The sequence below is a fragment of the Nilaparvata lugens genome, chromosome 3 (genome assembly GCF_014356525.2).
Source record: "Nilaparvata lugens isolate BPH chromosome 3, ASM1435652v1, whole genome shotgun sequence".
NCBI lineage: Eukaryota > Metazoa > Arthropoda > Insecta > Hemiptera > Delphacidae > Nilaparvata > Nilaparvata lugens.
Window position 1 is genome coordinate 10,643,405 of NC_052506.1, and position 16,982 is coordinate 10,660,386.

General features: G+C 34.1%; 1 protein-coding gene across 3 annotated transcripts in view; it reads right to left on the minus strand.

Annotated features, from left to right (window-relative positions):
* The window catches only part of LOC111048168 (E3 ubiquitin-protein ligase MIB1), a 356,450-nt gene that overhangs the window by 49,096 nt on the left and 290,372 nt on the right, over window positions 1-16,982 (minus strand). For 2 of the 3 annotated variants that reach the window (XM_039425351.1, XM_039425352.1), the window contains exon 12: window positions 2,590-2,657. The exons of the other annotated variant lie outside the window; for it this stretch is intronic. In XM_039425351.1, the coding sequence (XP_039281285.1) occupies window positions 2,609-2,657 (49 nt within the window). In that variant the 3' untranslated portion in view covers window positions 2,590-2,608. Of the gene's footprint in view, window positions 1-2,589; window positions 2,658-16,982 lie in introns of those variants that run through there. 3 annotated transcript variants of the gene reach the window in all.

The following is a 16,982-nucleotide window of genomic DNA, read 5'->3' on the forward strand; positions in this document are numbered from 1 at the left end:
GAAAGCTAATTTTCTGACTCGTGCTGTTTAAAGACAAGAACTTAGCTAAATCCCGAGCTCGAAAACCGGCCTATAATGTATACATGGAGAATGTATGATATCTTTTCCATATATACATGGGAAAGATATAATAAAGATGTGTTGAATAATAAATTGTGGCAATCAAACTGAGAAATGTGATAACTTGGAAAATCAAACTCCAATTACACTATCAAAATTATCAACTCATCACAGACAAGGTACAACAATGTTTATAATAGTTCAGAAAGATAGGATGAGCATGCTTCTATTAAGATTGATTTAACATTTATCACCAGAAGATGAATAAAAAATTTACTAAGTTACACGTATATTCTGAAATTTTTAAACACAGTTTGCACAGTTCAAAGATTAAGTTGGATTGAATCAAAGGCGGAATTAAATCAAAATTGAATTAAAACTCAAAAGCCACAATATAACGAACAAGACATAATATGGATTCAGATATTGTTTGAACTAACACTGTGCAAACGCCACTTAAATGACGAATTTCCTATAATATTGATTTGCTTCAGTCAGTGGATAAATATTTATCCACAACAATTAGTGTTTGAAATTCGTCAGTGTTGGAGGGCTAGATTGAAGAAACATCGCAGTTGTGATGTATCAAGGAATTCAAGGCTTTTCTCATCGAATCTGCACTACCTCCAACCACAGATCTAACTTACTTGTCTGTTTATTCAGACAGCTATTACTCAAACTCTCAGAGATGATATAATTCAAAGATGATTGATTATTACTGGAAGTCGATAAAAATGAAAATTTATTTCCACTTTTCTATGAAGAGCAAGCAAACTCGCTCGCAATAAGCAAAAAGAACGAAACTCGATTAGATCATCGTTTGCTGAGCATGAAGAAAGGTGGATGCGATCGGGGACAGAATATCGTAGTAGCCAAGTATTCGAGAAAAGCGAATTTTTGCGGATTCGCTGAGCTATCATCACGGATTTTGGAGTAAATCACTTGTTCGCAGGGAGTCTTGCTCGGCAGAAGAGCTAACTAGTTGCCTCACGGAAGAGAATTCCAACTGTGAATGCGGTTAGAGCGGCGATAATATGCCAAGCACGTCCACGCTATCCTCGATTGAATTCCCCGTTCGTATTCGAGCTGCCGCCCCCTGCCACCCCCGGGGGCCGGTGCCGCCCCTCAAGTGGCTAGCACGCTCTCAGCCAGTTCTGGCTTCTTCTTTGTCAAATACACTCACAAAATTATCAATCCATCGGCTGTTTACTTTTAATTTTCACCACAAAGGCTTCATAATCCCCACCACCCCATATCAACAACAATGTCGTGCCTCACGGATAGACCTTGTGTTAATTATCTCGGTGCTGCCGCTTCTTTTTCAACGTCATTCATCCAATTAACATCGTGATGAATGAGCAACAAAAACTCTAATGGCAATCAGCTCATTTGTAATTAGTTATTTGAAGAGTTGTCAAAATTAAAATGGAATAAATATTCAGCTGCAAAGAAAAATTACTCTAATATTGTGTATTTATGGCACTTCAGCATTTAACTCGGTAGTTTATTTTATTTTCTTGTAATAAGTGTCGATTTATTAACCTTGATTATTTGTAATTAGTTATTTGATCAGTTGTCAAAATGAAAAAGGAATAAATATTCGGCTGCAAAGAAAAATTACTCTAATATTGTGTATTTATGGCACTTCAGCATTTAACTCGGTAGTTCATTTTATTTTATTTTCTTGTAATAAGTGTCGATTTATTAACCTTGATTATTTGTAATTAGTTATTTGATCAGTTGTCAAAATGAAAATGGAATAAATATTCGGCTGCAAAGAAAAATAACTCTAATATTGTGTATTTATGGCACTTCAGCATTTAACTCGGTAGTTCATTTTATTTTATTTTCTTGTAATAAGTGTCGATTTATTAACCTTGATTTGTTGTATTGTTAAATTCTGGCAATTCTCATTGACCCACGAACAGGCCCATTAGGCCTATGTGGGCGATTATTATTTCATTATTAGGGTTCAGATTTGCTAAGCAGTGCAATTTTCTCAGATCTAAGGATAAACTATCATAGTCTAAAGCTCTCTATTTATAACACTATTAATAGATATCAACCTTTATTATTTCTTATAAGATGTATCACTATTATAATTTAATATAATTATTGTATAGAATTATTGTATTACTCCTTAGGTCATGATGTCTTAAGTTTTATTTTACACAATTGTTACGTTGTGCTGCTTGCATTTTGTGCCCTTTTTAAATATTATAATCATGTATAATTTGGCTAAATAAACTCAATTCAATTCAAAATAGGGAATTGAAATTGAAAAAAAACTGTAGGATATAGAAATTGACAGTGAACGACTATCTAATCAGGAATGCAGCTAATTAGGTCTAGTCAACGATTTCGATTAAATGTATTTCAGCTACTACGCCAGGGTGTGATACAGATTTCAATAATTATTATAAGTGAACTGAGTTGGAGGCATGGTTATTGATGAAAACGAACTTGATGGAAACGGTTTTGTTGGAATTGATTGGTTTAGAATACCTATATTGGTTTATTATAGCCTACCTCTTCCGTTGTCAGACCTTCATTGCTCCAATAGCTTTACAATGTACTGAAGGAAATGGAGTACCAACCTGCAACAATAGAAAAAAAGTTTAGTATATTTTCATTTTAATTTCATTGATGGAGTGTAATAAAACCTGCAAACCAAATTGCAAGCTAAATAATATAGAATAAGACTATTAAGAAAGGATTTTACTATCTTTAGGATTTCCAGCATAGTAACGTTGTATAATATCCAATCAATATAGACATAAAAAAGGGGGTGTGCTTGCAATTTATATTGTAGTTCTGATTTTTTAATCTATTATTTGGGTTCATAAGAGAAGTCCAGAGCCAATTTCTTCATGCAAAGTTTCTTTGTGCTAGATACATGGTGGCCAAAAAACCTCGTATTTTCGGCTCATTTTCCAGCTATTTCTGCCAAATCTCGTAATCGGACAGAAAAATTTGCTCTCGCCTTTTTTCAGATTATAAAATTATGAATATAATGAGATGATCCGGAACTCTCTATCTCCAATGAGTACTGAGTTATGAGTTTTCAAAAATGAGTGAAATTTGAAGAAAAAATCAATTTTAATGAATTTTCATTTTTGATCAACAATATCTAGTTGTCTAACTATGAAATTTAATGGTTAGAATGGCTTATGATATATATACATGTAGAATAATCACAAAGTGTCCAGTAGCTAATGCCAATGTATCTAGAATACATTCTAGTTATTATACCTATGTATTCTACATATGGTAAAATAACATTTCATACATTATTTTATACATATTTGATATACGCATAGAATAATCACAAAGTATCCAGTAGCTTATGCCAATGTACCTAGAATACATTCTAGTTATTGTACCTATGTATTCTACATATGGTAAAATAACATTTCATACATTATTTTATACATATTCATACATTTTACCTATGTATTCTAGGTAGAATGTACCTAGAATACATTCTAGTTATTCTAGGTGCATTGCCTTATGCGAGATTTTTTTTGTTTCGACCACACATCATACTAATCAAATATCAGTAAATTCTCAATTTTAAAACTGCCTTACTCTTCAATTATCCCAATATCTCTTCATCCTTTCTGACTTTTGTCTGCACCAGTAATCACACATCTCTTCATGCATTTTTGTGAAACCAAACTTATGTACTTATAGTATGTGATTGACTTCTCACGACTTCCAAACAAATGTCTCTGAGATCTCGGCATATTTTCAACGTCAATAACAACCCAAATTCTCAACATAGAAAGATTATATGTTTTACATGAAGGAAATCTTAGAAAGATATGTTTCACATAAAGGAAATTTCATATGATTAAAATCCATTCAATTCATTGTCTCTTTTCTGTTAAGTGCTACTTGCAATAGAAATACAAATCTCAGTACCCTTTATGAATTATTTTATCACAAGTCATATTCAAGTTGAAAATGGAGTACCCGAAACATGTTGTGATAAAATAATTCAATAATCTGGTGTGGCGCACTCACACAACTTTCCTTGCCGTTATGAAAATTGATCACCTGACGCTAGTGTTCCCGCGCATCTCAAGTCTACTATTCAAAGATTTGAGCCAGCTGGTGACAGGGCAATAACGCTGGAGACACACATGAGGTCTGCTATCTCTTCATAGTGAATGATTTAATAGAATCAACAATAATTTGCAATTGAATAATCACATTTTCTCGAATTTAAAGCTTATTTTGAATTTTAGGTGAAAAAGTTGCTGAACATTAATTGTAGAGATTTTCATGCTCAATCTACTTCACTTGATTTTTTTTGTTTTAATTGTATCTGAAGCCTGATAATTGGGAATCTATCTGCATTGATGGGGCGGAGCTCCTGACATTTTTACAGATATGGGACTTGTGGAAGTTGATAGAGCTTATCGATGACTATTTTAGGTATGAATTTGATCAAAATCATTGGAGCCGTTTCCGATAAAATCACGAAAAACCCTGTTTTTGACAACATTTTCGCCAATTAAGCCGCCATCTTGAATTGCATTTGATCAAAATTGTTCGTGTCGGATCCTTATAGTGTAAGGACCTTAAGTTCCAAATTTCAAGTCATTCCGTTAATTGGGAGATGAGATATCTTGTACACAGACGCACATACACTCATACACACACACACACACACACACCAATACCCAAAAACCAGTTTTTTGGACTCAGGGGACCTTGAAACGTATAGAAATTTAGAAATTGGGGTACCTTAATTTTTTTCGGAAAGCAATACTTTCCTTACCTATGGTAATGGGGCAAGGAAAGTAAAAAGGGTATTGAGATTTGTATTTATATTTATTTTAAAATTCAATTCAATTCATTAACTCAATTATATTTGGATATTTCTCCGATCAAAAGTTTTTCCTCTTAATATTGTATGATACTCCATTTCCATTTTCTATTACAAATGAATGAAAATTCAATTTTCAATTCACAGTAGGCCTCTATCGTACACTTAATTGAGAGAAAAGTTTGCATTGGTGTGAATTGTTGTTGATGGAGAAACCTTGTCTTGTAATGGAGATGTGAATAAGTTTGCAATATGTAAGTTAGTGGGAGAAATGTTTCGGGTTGCAGTGACATGTCTTCACAGTGAAGTGAGAGATTCATTTTGAGTGAGTGTATAGAGAGTGAGTTGCTCCATCCGAAATATAAATCGCTGTCGCAGCCGACTCGCAATTCATCATAGAGTGTCCCAGTGCAGTGCAGAGCTGTGCAGTCAGCGGGGAGTATTTACGTATCCAATCTAGTTTCACTTCCCCCAAATAATTTATACGCTTCGTGTGTAAAATGCATGGGCGTGTGATAGAGAAAACAAATTATCCCCCTTCCTCTTCTTCCTCCTCCTCTTCTTCTTCTTCCTCCTCCTCCTCCTTCTTCTTCTTCCTTCTCCTCCTTCTTCTCCTCCTCCTCTTCCTCTTCTAATTCTTCTTCTTTTAATTTTTCTTCTTCTTCTTTCTCCTTCTCCTCCTCCTTTTCCTCCTCTTCCTCCTCCTCTTCCTCTTCCTCATCATCTTCCTCTTCCTCCTCCTCCTCTTCCTCACCAACATCCTCTTCCTCCTCTTCCTCTTCTTCCTCCTCCTCTTCCTCTTTCTCTTCCTCTCACTCTTCCTATTCCTCCTCCTCTTCCGCTCCCTCCTCCTCCTTCTCCCCCCCTTTTATTTATTTCCCTTCTTTTTCTTCTCAAATTCCCCTCCCATCCACTAGTCACCTCCTCAGTGTCGCATAAAAGTCTTTGCCAAGCAAATTGGATTGCCCTCTCTCCATATGCAAGCCCTCACATGAATCTACTCCCAATCGTAAATTACTCTTATGTATTCTACGTTTCCAAATACGGTAAATTGATGGATCGATAAAATAGTTATATGAAAAATGTTGGTGAAATCTGAAGCTGCTAGATTGTGGAGTTCGCTAAGTACTAGTATTGCAAGGAAATACTGCATAATCAAGAAATGCTTTGTAGTAAAAGACACATCAGGCATTCTTTTCTTGGAATACCAGGGACCATATTTTGAAATGGTATTAAAGAGCTTGATAATCTTTATTACTGTTATAAGCTAGAATCCTCTGTCGATTTAAAGAATCCATTGAATCATTTGTGTTGATATAACATTTTCCTGTCATCAAGTGCAAATGTGAAAATGATCCGTGAACTCTCCAAGATTTTTCTATTTATCATTTGTGGTTGTGTGAAAATGCCTACTTGATTCTACACATAGGACATTTCATTTTATGATTGATATTCCATGAAATTATTAAAACAATATAAAACCTTGTAGTACCCTTCATTTTTTAAAAACTTTTTAATAGTTCAACAACTAGTTTCGACCCTAACTTAGATAATTTTCAAGTTGAAATGTAGAAAATAAATAAACAAGTTCATACTATATATTTATTGTTAATTTATTTTCTACATTTAAACTTGAAAATGACCTAAGTTAGGGTCGAAACTAGTTGTTGAACTATTTTAAAGTTTTTAAAAATAAAGGGTATTACAAGATTTTTATATTGTTTTTATTAGTTTGTTAAAAAGTATCCCATGTGAGTGATGAAGTGTTTCTATTCCATGAAGATATGCAAATGCTAATTAAAATGAGCTCTAGTAAACCTGTATGGTGTCTCATTTTTTTCTAGAGTTCCGTCCTCCCATATAAATTCTGCTATGTATTAATCTTGAAAATATTCGTAGCCGTAGGCTGCACTGTAGTTGTAGTCGTGAGCTACACTGTAGTAGGCATATATTTTTGACATTTTTATTTCCGGCTATTACTATAGCTTAGAATCTGCAATCTAAATTCATTCCAAACTAACATCAGGGTCATTTCAGTTCAAAATTAAATCATTGTTACATTCATTAACCATTCCGTAATGATCATATAGAACTGTATCCTAAAATATGAATCTAAAGTTTAAAGTGTAAGTCGATCATTATACTTGATTCTACAATATATGTAAAAAAATATAGAAATTTAGAGAATCGCTAAGGAAATTATTAAGGAAATTATATTAGATTAATTTTTCTATTTATAAGCTGAAAAGTGAAACTACAGCAGCGAACAAAATCATGAATCTTGGTCATCGAAAATTCATCCCAACATCTCATAATAATTTATCTTTTTGTCATAGTCATTTCAGCTGTCTTCCATGCATGAAATCAATCCGGTAAACAGCAGCTGTTTGCAGAACAAATAAACATATGATTCTCATTACAGCATACTCTACTGTAATGAAACCATATGTTTTCTTTACAGTCGAGTATGTTTCCTAGTTCCTAAATAGGAACAGTAAAACTACTACAAAAAACCACCTTCAGCGCTCCAGAGGTGGAAGTTTTGTCCACAAAATTCGTGATTCGGAATTCGTAAAATAGGTTATGTTTATAGAATGCATGTAGTAACGTCAGCACAAGCACGTAATGATTTCTATTTCTCAATTATTCTTCTTTAGATTATTATGACAAAAATAGTGTACGTTACTTGGACGTGAATCTTTTGCAGTGCGCGAATGAAATTCTAGTCTCCAATTCTGTTTCTCGACTAGAAACATCATTCTCGCCTGCAACAGGCCCCTTCCCATCCTTGTTACGTGAGATACTATTACAGTTCAAAGCTCTATCACTATAATCATATTTCCTATTCACCTGTTCCTATTTCCCTATTTACCCAGATGGCATTCAATGTGGGTCGCAACTGCACTATACATGGAGAATTGGCAGGACCACTATTTTGAAGTGTGAGGTAGAAATCTGCTAGGCTATACATTTCTACTTACAGTAGGAAACAGGCAGGCAGGCAGACAGTAGGAGAAGTAGACAGTAGTAGACAGGAGAAGGAGAAGAAACTACTGTGAAAAGTAGGCAGTAGTAGAAGTGGACAGTAGTACTGTCTCACAGTAGGAAACAGACAGGCAGACAGAATGGGGAATTGGCAGGAATACGATTTTGCAGTATGAGGTAGAAATCTGCTATGGATTTTTGCTTACAGTTGGAGACAGAAAGGCACAGAGAATGAAGCCTCGGTTCGCTTATTTGCTTTTCGGAGTCTAGCCTTTTTCAGGCAGCCGGTATTATTCATTTAGAGTTGTTGGAGCTGTCGAGTTGGAGACGTCGAAGGCGGCATTCCTTGGAGAATAGGGAACGTGCCCTGCATGAGGTGCACTGCGCCCATCATGCCGGATCTACGTGAGTCGACAACTGCCAACCGATTGACCCTTTGAACCGCTTCTAATGCTCTGCACTCGTTGCTCGATGGGTGGGACTCCAAAGTGCACCGATTGGGCAAAGCAGAAAGCCTGAATTAACATCAGCTAGTTAGAAACATGGATCTATGGTAGTTAGCGGAAATCATATATTTGCAGCGGTAAAAAAATCGTAAATCTACAGTAGCGAAGAAAATCATTAATGTAAACATTAGAATGTACAATGGAAGTCATGAATGTGCAGCCAGCAGAAAGCGTAAATCTACAGCATATTATTTGATAGGAAATATATTTGATTATATATTTGATATTTGATAATTTGATATATTATATATTTGATTAGGAAACAGCAAGCAGAAAGAGTAAATCTGCAGTAGCTAGTAGGAAGTATCGATCTAGAGCAGCAAACAGAGGCATGAATCTAACTGAGTGTTATAAATTATAATTATTTTGGCATTTGGAACATCCAAATTCAAAAGAATGGTTTGTATAAATATTTTTGGACAGAAAATTTTGTGGAAATCTAGAAGACATATCCTCATTTGGACTTTTAATGCTACCTAAATTTGGGAAAGAGATAGAACAAGGTATTCTTAGTTTTTCTCTCACAATCTGTGCTTCATTGTAAAAAAAGAATAAATCAAGAATAGTAAAAGAAATTGAGAATCTACAGGATCAAGAAGACAGCATGCATATTCCATCTTGAGATAGCGAAAAAATTATTGGGGACCTGACGGAATTTTATAATAAACATGAAAACCTTTAAAAATACAGGAAGGCACAGTGACAAAGCTGTACATAGTGATACTGCAGATAGTTGATCTATGAATGCAGTTTGAATAGTAATTTTTAGTCGAAAATCTGTGGCTGGTACAACAGTATGAGATGATGGCTAAATGACTTCTACTTTTAGTCCAGTCACTATATAAATTGGTGCATGCAATTTATATTGTAGTTCTGATTTTTTAATATATGATTTGTACCCAAAGAAGTCCAGAACCAATTTCTTCATGCAAAGTTTATTTGTGCTAGATACAGAGTGGCCCAAAAACATCGTATTTTCGGCTCATTTCCAGTTTTCAGCTATTTCTGCGAAATCTCGTAATCGAGCAGAAAAATTTGCTCTCGCTTTTTTTAGATTATGAAATTCTGAATAAAATGAGATCATTCAGAACTCTCTATCTCCAATGAGTATTGAGTTATGAGTTTTCGAAAAGAAGTGAAATTTGAAGAAAAAATTTTGATGAATTTTAGTATTTTATCAACAATATCTTCCGATTGTTACCATTTATAGATGTATAATTCAAAATCTCTCTGAGCGTATTTTTGTGCTCTACAATCGTAGATCACGTAGAGCGCTCTATCTCATATAGATTTCCAGTTACACCTGCCAACAATGCTGCTTGTATAGTGAAAAACACCTAATTTTCAGCTTCAACCATCATCACCAACTACATTGTCCTCACATTGATATTTCTCACAATGACATAAGTTCATGAGTTTGGTTTCACAAAAATGCTTGGAGCGATTGTGATTACTGGTGCAGACAAAAGTCAGAAAGAAAGAAGAGGTAATGGGCTGTTCGAAGAGTAAGGCAGTTTTAAAATTGAGAATTTACTGATATTTGATTACACTATGATGTGTGGTCGAAACAAGAAAAAGCTCATAAGTTTTTATCTCGCATATGCCAATGTACCTAGAATAGAAATGTATTCTAGGTACATTCTACTTAAAATACATAGGTAAAATGTATGAATATGTATAAAATAATGTATAAAATGTTATTTTACCATAAAAAGTAGAATACATAGGTACAATAACTAGAATGTATTGTAGGTACCGTGGCATAAGCTACTGGACACTTTGTATTTCTACTGGATTATTTTACATGTATTTCATAAGCCATTTATTTAATAGTTAGACAACAATTTCTTATTTTGTACTTGATTTACTAATAAATCTGTTATAAAACCATTTGAAACATACATTTTAAAAATCATTAACATAACTTCAAATTAACAAAAAAAAACATAACTTTAAAGTTAGTCACATCAGTTGGAATATGTCATAAACAATGTATCATTCACTAACCATTAAATTTCATAGTTAGACAACAATTTCTTATTTTGAACTTGTTTTACTAATAAACCCATTTGAAACATACATTTTAAGAATCATTAACATAACTTCAAATGATAAAGTTGGTCACATCAGTTGGAATAGTCCATAAACAATGTCTCATTCACGTCTTATGCCCACATCTAACTCACTTCCAATTTGATAACTCTAACCTATTTTACTCAACAACCAATAGTATCCAATTCTGGGAGCCTTAGGCGGGATGCACACCGGAGAAACGCATTTCGTGAAGCCCTCTTTCATGAAACTTGTTTCATGCAATCCGTTTCACTCGCGCATGCATACAAAAGAAACGTTCCCTGCTTAATCTTATCAGTCGATTGCGAGCAACTTTCGTTTCACGTTTCCTGAAACTTTTTTCACGAAACGCGTTTCTCTGGTGTGCATCCCGCCTTATCCATAACACCGTATTACCTATCATTGTTTCTCTACAGCTAGAAAAATCAGCATGTCCTCAGCAACCTACAATGTACGGTAAATAATAGATTTCGTTATCGGCATTTCCTCAGCAACCAACAATATACGGTACATAATAAATTTCGTTATCAAATTATGGATAAGTCGATTTGTGAAGATTACATTGCAGTGGCTAGGGGGGATTTTGAAGCAACAGTAACGTGTCGCAACAGCTGATAAGAATAATTCAATTACTGACACTATCGATGGGCCAAGACTCGAATGGAGTTTGGAGAGATCTGTCGGGACGGATTTGGCAGATTGGAGAGGATTGGCAGGATCGTTTAGGCCCAGCGCTCCAGTCTCGAGCCGATAAGCCTGACGAGAACGCCAAGGCGACTCTGCCGCTCTCACTGACTGACTGGCCTTCGCTAATCCCAACCTCCACTCCAGATACTAGTCATTCACAACTCCAGCTTTAGCCAGGATTACTTCCCAAGGCTGACGGCATCTAGACCAGTTTCGGGCCAGAATTTTTACAACATTCAACCATAAATATAATTTGGGTAACTTGAATCCAAAAGAAATCTTGAACATTACAGTTGTGTTGTGTGTGAAGTGGTTGACAAATTCAATTTGTGTTTACAGAAATCTTGAAGTCTGTACTTTCCGATATAGAATCATATAGATTCATGTGAATAGTGAGTAGGTTTTTGATTTTGTATTCACATTTTTTTCAAAAGTTTCTAATTTATTGTGATACATTCCGTGATTCATTTAGAGTATAACATCAACCTTCAAAAGTATCAAATAATTATTCCTGGACCGAAAATCAAGTGACAAAGCAGTGTGTGATTACATAACCTTAACTTTTGGACAACATTAACATTTTATCAAAATTTTTGGAGAGAGATAGTACAGGCTCAGCCTAGTTTTTCCTCCAATGTCATAATTGTATTATGATTATAGTGTTTTATACAATAAATGAATGAATGAATGAATGTGCACTCCAATAGGGCTTATGCCTAGGTGTGCCCATCTTTATTTCGCTTTATGTTTCTCTTTTCCCAATCAGTTCAATCATTCAGTACTTATAAGAAAAACTTATTTTTATGATATTTTTCAACAGCCAACAAATTTAGACTTGTTTCAAACAAAACTTTCAATGATTTTTCATAGTACAGCAACAAAGTACGTACACAATTCTCTATAAATTATCGACAAAAGATTGTATATTTTTGCATGAATCTGGAATCACATTACTCCATTTATTAGAATATTGATCATTGTACGAAGAGTTAGGTATTGCTGTGCCAGTATATGAGACTAAGCTATTTTTTCGAACGAAAACGAATATGACTGGTATTAGAACTGAATATATTTCGTGTCATGTCAAGCCACGCAACACCGGAAAAGTAGTTTCATAATAATATTGTGAGCCTAACCCCTAATGAAAAGTGTCAATCATTCTTGTGTATTCTCATTTTATTCCAGGTTTTCCAGGGGGGCAGGAGGTGTGTGGATAGCCTGCAAGGTGCATGGAAAACAAATCTGCGCCCAACGAGAAATTGGAGTTTGGTGAAGGGTGGGAGAGTATTGCGTGCTACGCTCAACGATAGTTCTAGAGTAAAAATCTCAAATAAATGTCAAAGACAGGCCTGGGCCGATCACTAGTGACCGGTCACGAAAGAATTCCTAATGGTTTACTGCTTCTGCATGCCAAACATTCTTTGAAGAAGTGAAAAATTAACCGCTCCTAGTTGTGTTTAACGACTTCCGTTACAGGTGTACAATCTGGCGTACTTTTATTTTCATTTTCTTTCGAAAAACTTGACATGACTGCAATTGAAACTGCCTGACAAATTCATTTCAACTATAGTCTCTATAGTCTCTGTAATTTCAACGCACATGAACTGCACTCTATACTTTGCAGTAAGTGATTTCTTGAAGTTAATGACTTTTCTGGTTCATTAGGAGGAGTTCGTGCTGCAAAACCTGGTATTAGATTTGCTACCGATATACGTGCTTAGCATTTTGCTTATATTTGTTTAGCGGTCTTTAATGAACAACTGCAGCTCTAAACTGACAATCATGAACCCGTCGCAATCATGGTGCAACCAAAAGTAAAGAGTGAAAAGTGATTTATTGACATGACAAGTCAAATCTCGCATCAAAACTTCCGAAAACTTATCATCGCATTCAACAATTTGTTTCTTGTAAAACTTGATATTAATTTCATGACAGGATGATGAAGTATAAAGGTGAATATTATCATGAGTTTATCAATATTATTTATTTTTATTTTCAACATCAATATTATGAGTTTATTCAATATTATTATATTATTATTCTTTCTTTTCTTTAACAATATTGCAATAATTGTAAGTTACTTTGTTCATTATTTTTTCCATTGTATAATAATCTTTTATTGTTGTATTTGTGAAGGAGACATATTAGGGGTAACCTGTTGTCTCCATAAATAAATAAATAGATAAATAAATAAATAAATAAATAAATATATGAATAAATAAATATTCATTACACCTCAAGGTATCCATGTACCTAGAGGAGTTCAGTTAATTTATGAATATCGGGGCACCGAGCTTCGCTCGTTATTTATTTATTGATAACCAGAACTCAATTCTTTAAAATGATTAGGTAAGGACTAACTGCCCAAAACTGATTCTTCCCCGAATTTTGATTTATACACTATAAATATTCCAGTAGATAATGTTCCATACACTTGAATTCAGGTCAAATTTTCAGTTCAAACATTTGAAAACAGAAACGTTCTAATTTATATTGTTTGCAAACCAAATTGAATAACAAAAAACACTCACTAAACACTTAAAACTGTAAAATAATGATTAACTTAGAAAATTATGATATACTTCAATTTATAATGATATACCATCGTTTATATAAAACAAGCCAACAAGAGATGATTATTAGAAATGTTGGGATGATAAAGAATTGAATGACTGTCTGAGCATAGATAACTAGTTCATGGAAACGAATCAGATTATTTTGATCATATTTCTTGTGAGATACGGTAAGCTGTTGATTATACAGCTGATCTCCCACGCAGGCACACGCATCTTCTGTTATCGACAGACGACGACATTATCATCTGTTTTTTCAAGGATGAATAATTGTTATCCTTTTCATGCCCTTCAGCGAGTTTTCTCAAGGATGAGACCTAGTGCAATCGAATTTTTATATCATAAAACTACTATGTTCCAAATTTCGTGGAAATCGTTAGAGCCGTTTTCAAGATCCTTTGAACATATTAATATATAACCCCCATATATAGCCAAATTTATAAATACAGTGACACAGAAATAACGGGAACATTAATTTGAAAACGCTATAAAACATTAGTGGGAAGGGCAAAAATGATTTTATTCAAACTAATGTAAAGTTCAAGATTTTCCATTTGAGAATTATTAATAACATCATCACTTTTTGACAATTACTTCTTAACCAGATATAAAATATATACAGAAATTGCTCGCTTAATATAATAGGATGATATAATATGTGATTAATGCATATTTTGATTGCATGAAGAGGAAATTCTTTTCTCTTATACTTTTTAAGTATTGTATTCTTTTAAGTATTTTGTATTCTCAAATACTTTTCAACGTTTATATTAAACAAGGCAACAAGAGATTATTGTTAGAAATCTTGAGATAATAAAAAATTGAATGCCTGTCTGAGCATAGAGAACTAGTTCAGTTTATTCGTGGCATGAATCCTATTCAACCAATACTCCCGCTTCGAAATAGATCTCACTATAGCTTTTTCCAGCAAAGTTTGAGCCGCACACCAGTATGAACTGGAACACGAAAGATTTGTGCGAGAGTGGGAAAAGGAGACGACGTTCATTAAGGAGGCGGACGGACGGACGAAAGACGGCCCGAATGTGGAAAGTTTGGTCCTAGAGGTCATCAGGAAGTCGGTCTGTGCTCCCCCGGGAGACGAGTCGAATCCAAGTTCTAGCGTCCGTGGTCGGCAGAGCATAGAGACAACATTCGTGTTGGTACTTTGTCTTTTAGCAAACAGCGACGACTCTGTCAATACTTCAACTTCGTCTCGGCACAAGACTGTACACCCACCACACACACTTTGGTCTGGATTCTCTTCTCCAACTCATGATAAGCTGAACTAGTTTATCTATGCTCGGAAATACATTCCTCATTATCAACACTTGTCTCCCATTCTCATACATAGATTAATTCTTCAAAAATGACTGACCTTTTGATATTATTCACATGCTAAGAAATTGAAAGATTAGAGAAAATTTTTTCAAGTGTGTAATGTGTGGATAAAGTGTGTCTAAAATATAAAGTTGTAGGATAGCTATAGGAACAATTATTATTAGATTATACTGACATGTCACCTGTCATTTGAAACTCAAATTTTGCTTTCTTGTGATACATGTGAATAAAAAAATATAAATAAAGTAAATATACATTCCAATTTACGTCAGTGTAGTTTTGTTTTGTTATCGCTTGTTGACTTATGTCATCATTTTAGGGCGTGAGAACTGGCGTATCTGACTCACTAGTTGTTTCTTTCTCACTTTATTATTGAGAGAGAAAGTTATGCATATTATTACTAGTAGTTCTGTGAACAGTAGACCTCACGCTGTATTCTCATCCACAAGTACCTGATTGAAACTATAGACCTTATGGAAATAAGGCAATAGACTGGCTTCTCCACACATCTGTGTAATCACTTGTCAGCTGATTTATGATGAATAATTCTATTGTCTGATTTTTACTCTTATATTGGCGTATGGGGGAGGCTCCTTTTTACTTTTATATTATCCTTGAAATGCAAAATTTCCAAAAACCTTGTATATACGTCGACGCGCAATCAAAAAAGGAACATACCTGTCAAATTTCATGAAAATCTATTACCGCGTTTCGCCGTAAATGCGCAACATATAAACATTTAAACATTTAAATATTCAAACATTCAAACATTAAGAGAAATGCCAAATCGTCGACTTGAATCTTAGACCTCACTTCGATCGGTCAATTAGTTTCTCTATGCTCAGAAATTTATTTATTTATTCTTTTTTACAATGAAGCACAGATTGGAAGAGAAAAACTAAGAATACCTTGTACTATTTCTCTCCCAAAATTTAGGTAACAATTTATGAATGAAAAATACATTCAAGTCATACATTCCTCCTAATCAACACTTGTCTCACATTCTCATATATATATATATATATAAAAATTAATTCTGTAAAAATGACTGACAATTTATATTATTTACAAGCTCAGAAAATGAAAAAATTAGACAAAATTTTATGTAGTGTGTGATGGTAATATACACATTAGAATTTACGTCAGTGTAGTTTTGTTTTGCTATCGCTTGTTGACTTATGTCATCATTTTAGGGTGTGAAAAATTTTATTTACAAGCTCAGAAATTGAAAAAATAGACAACATTTTATAAAGTGTGTAATGGTAATACTGTACATACATTACAATTTACGTCAGTGTAGTTTTGTTTTGTTATCGCTTGTTGACTTATGTCATCATTCTAGGGTGTGAGATCTGACTCACTAGTTGTCTTCTTTCTCATTTAATTATTGAGAGAGAGTTATGCATATTATCATTCTAAATTTTTACTGCCAACATTAAGTGGAGAATTTTTACTGCATAACGTAACAAGTGGAGGAAACATATAACCTATTTTCTAGACTATTTAAATAAATAAAAATTCTGGGGAGGAACAGTTTTGGGCTGTGCCTGTTGATCCTCCACCAAATTATTTTAAAAAATAATTGTGCGTCATTGAATCAATAAAAGAATCAAAACCAAATCTGAAAATCTTGGGGGTCTGGGACCAGATTTTCGAGTGAAAAAAGCAATATCAGTATCGATATTCATGGGTCTCACGATTGACATATTGACTCTTTTTTGTTTTGGCATAGGTCTACGTATAACTTTCAAGTGAGCACAGTTTTTCACAGGAACAGTTATGGGATGTGCCTGTTGATCCTCCACCAAATTATTTTAAAAAAATGATTGTGTATCATTGAATCAAATTCAAATCTAAAAATCTTGGGGGTCTGGGACCAGATTTTCGAGTGAGAAAGCAATGTCAGTATAGATCTCACGATTGACG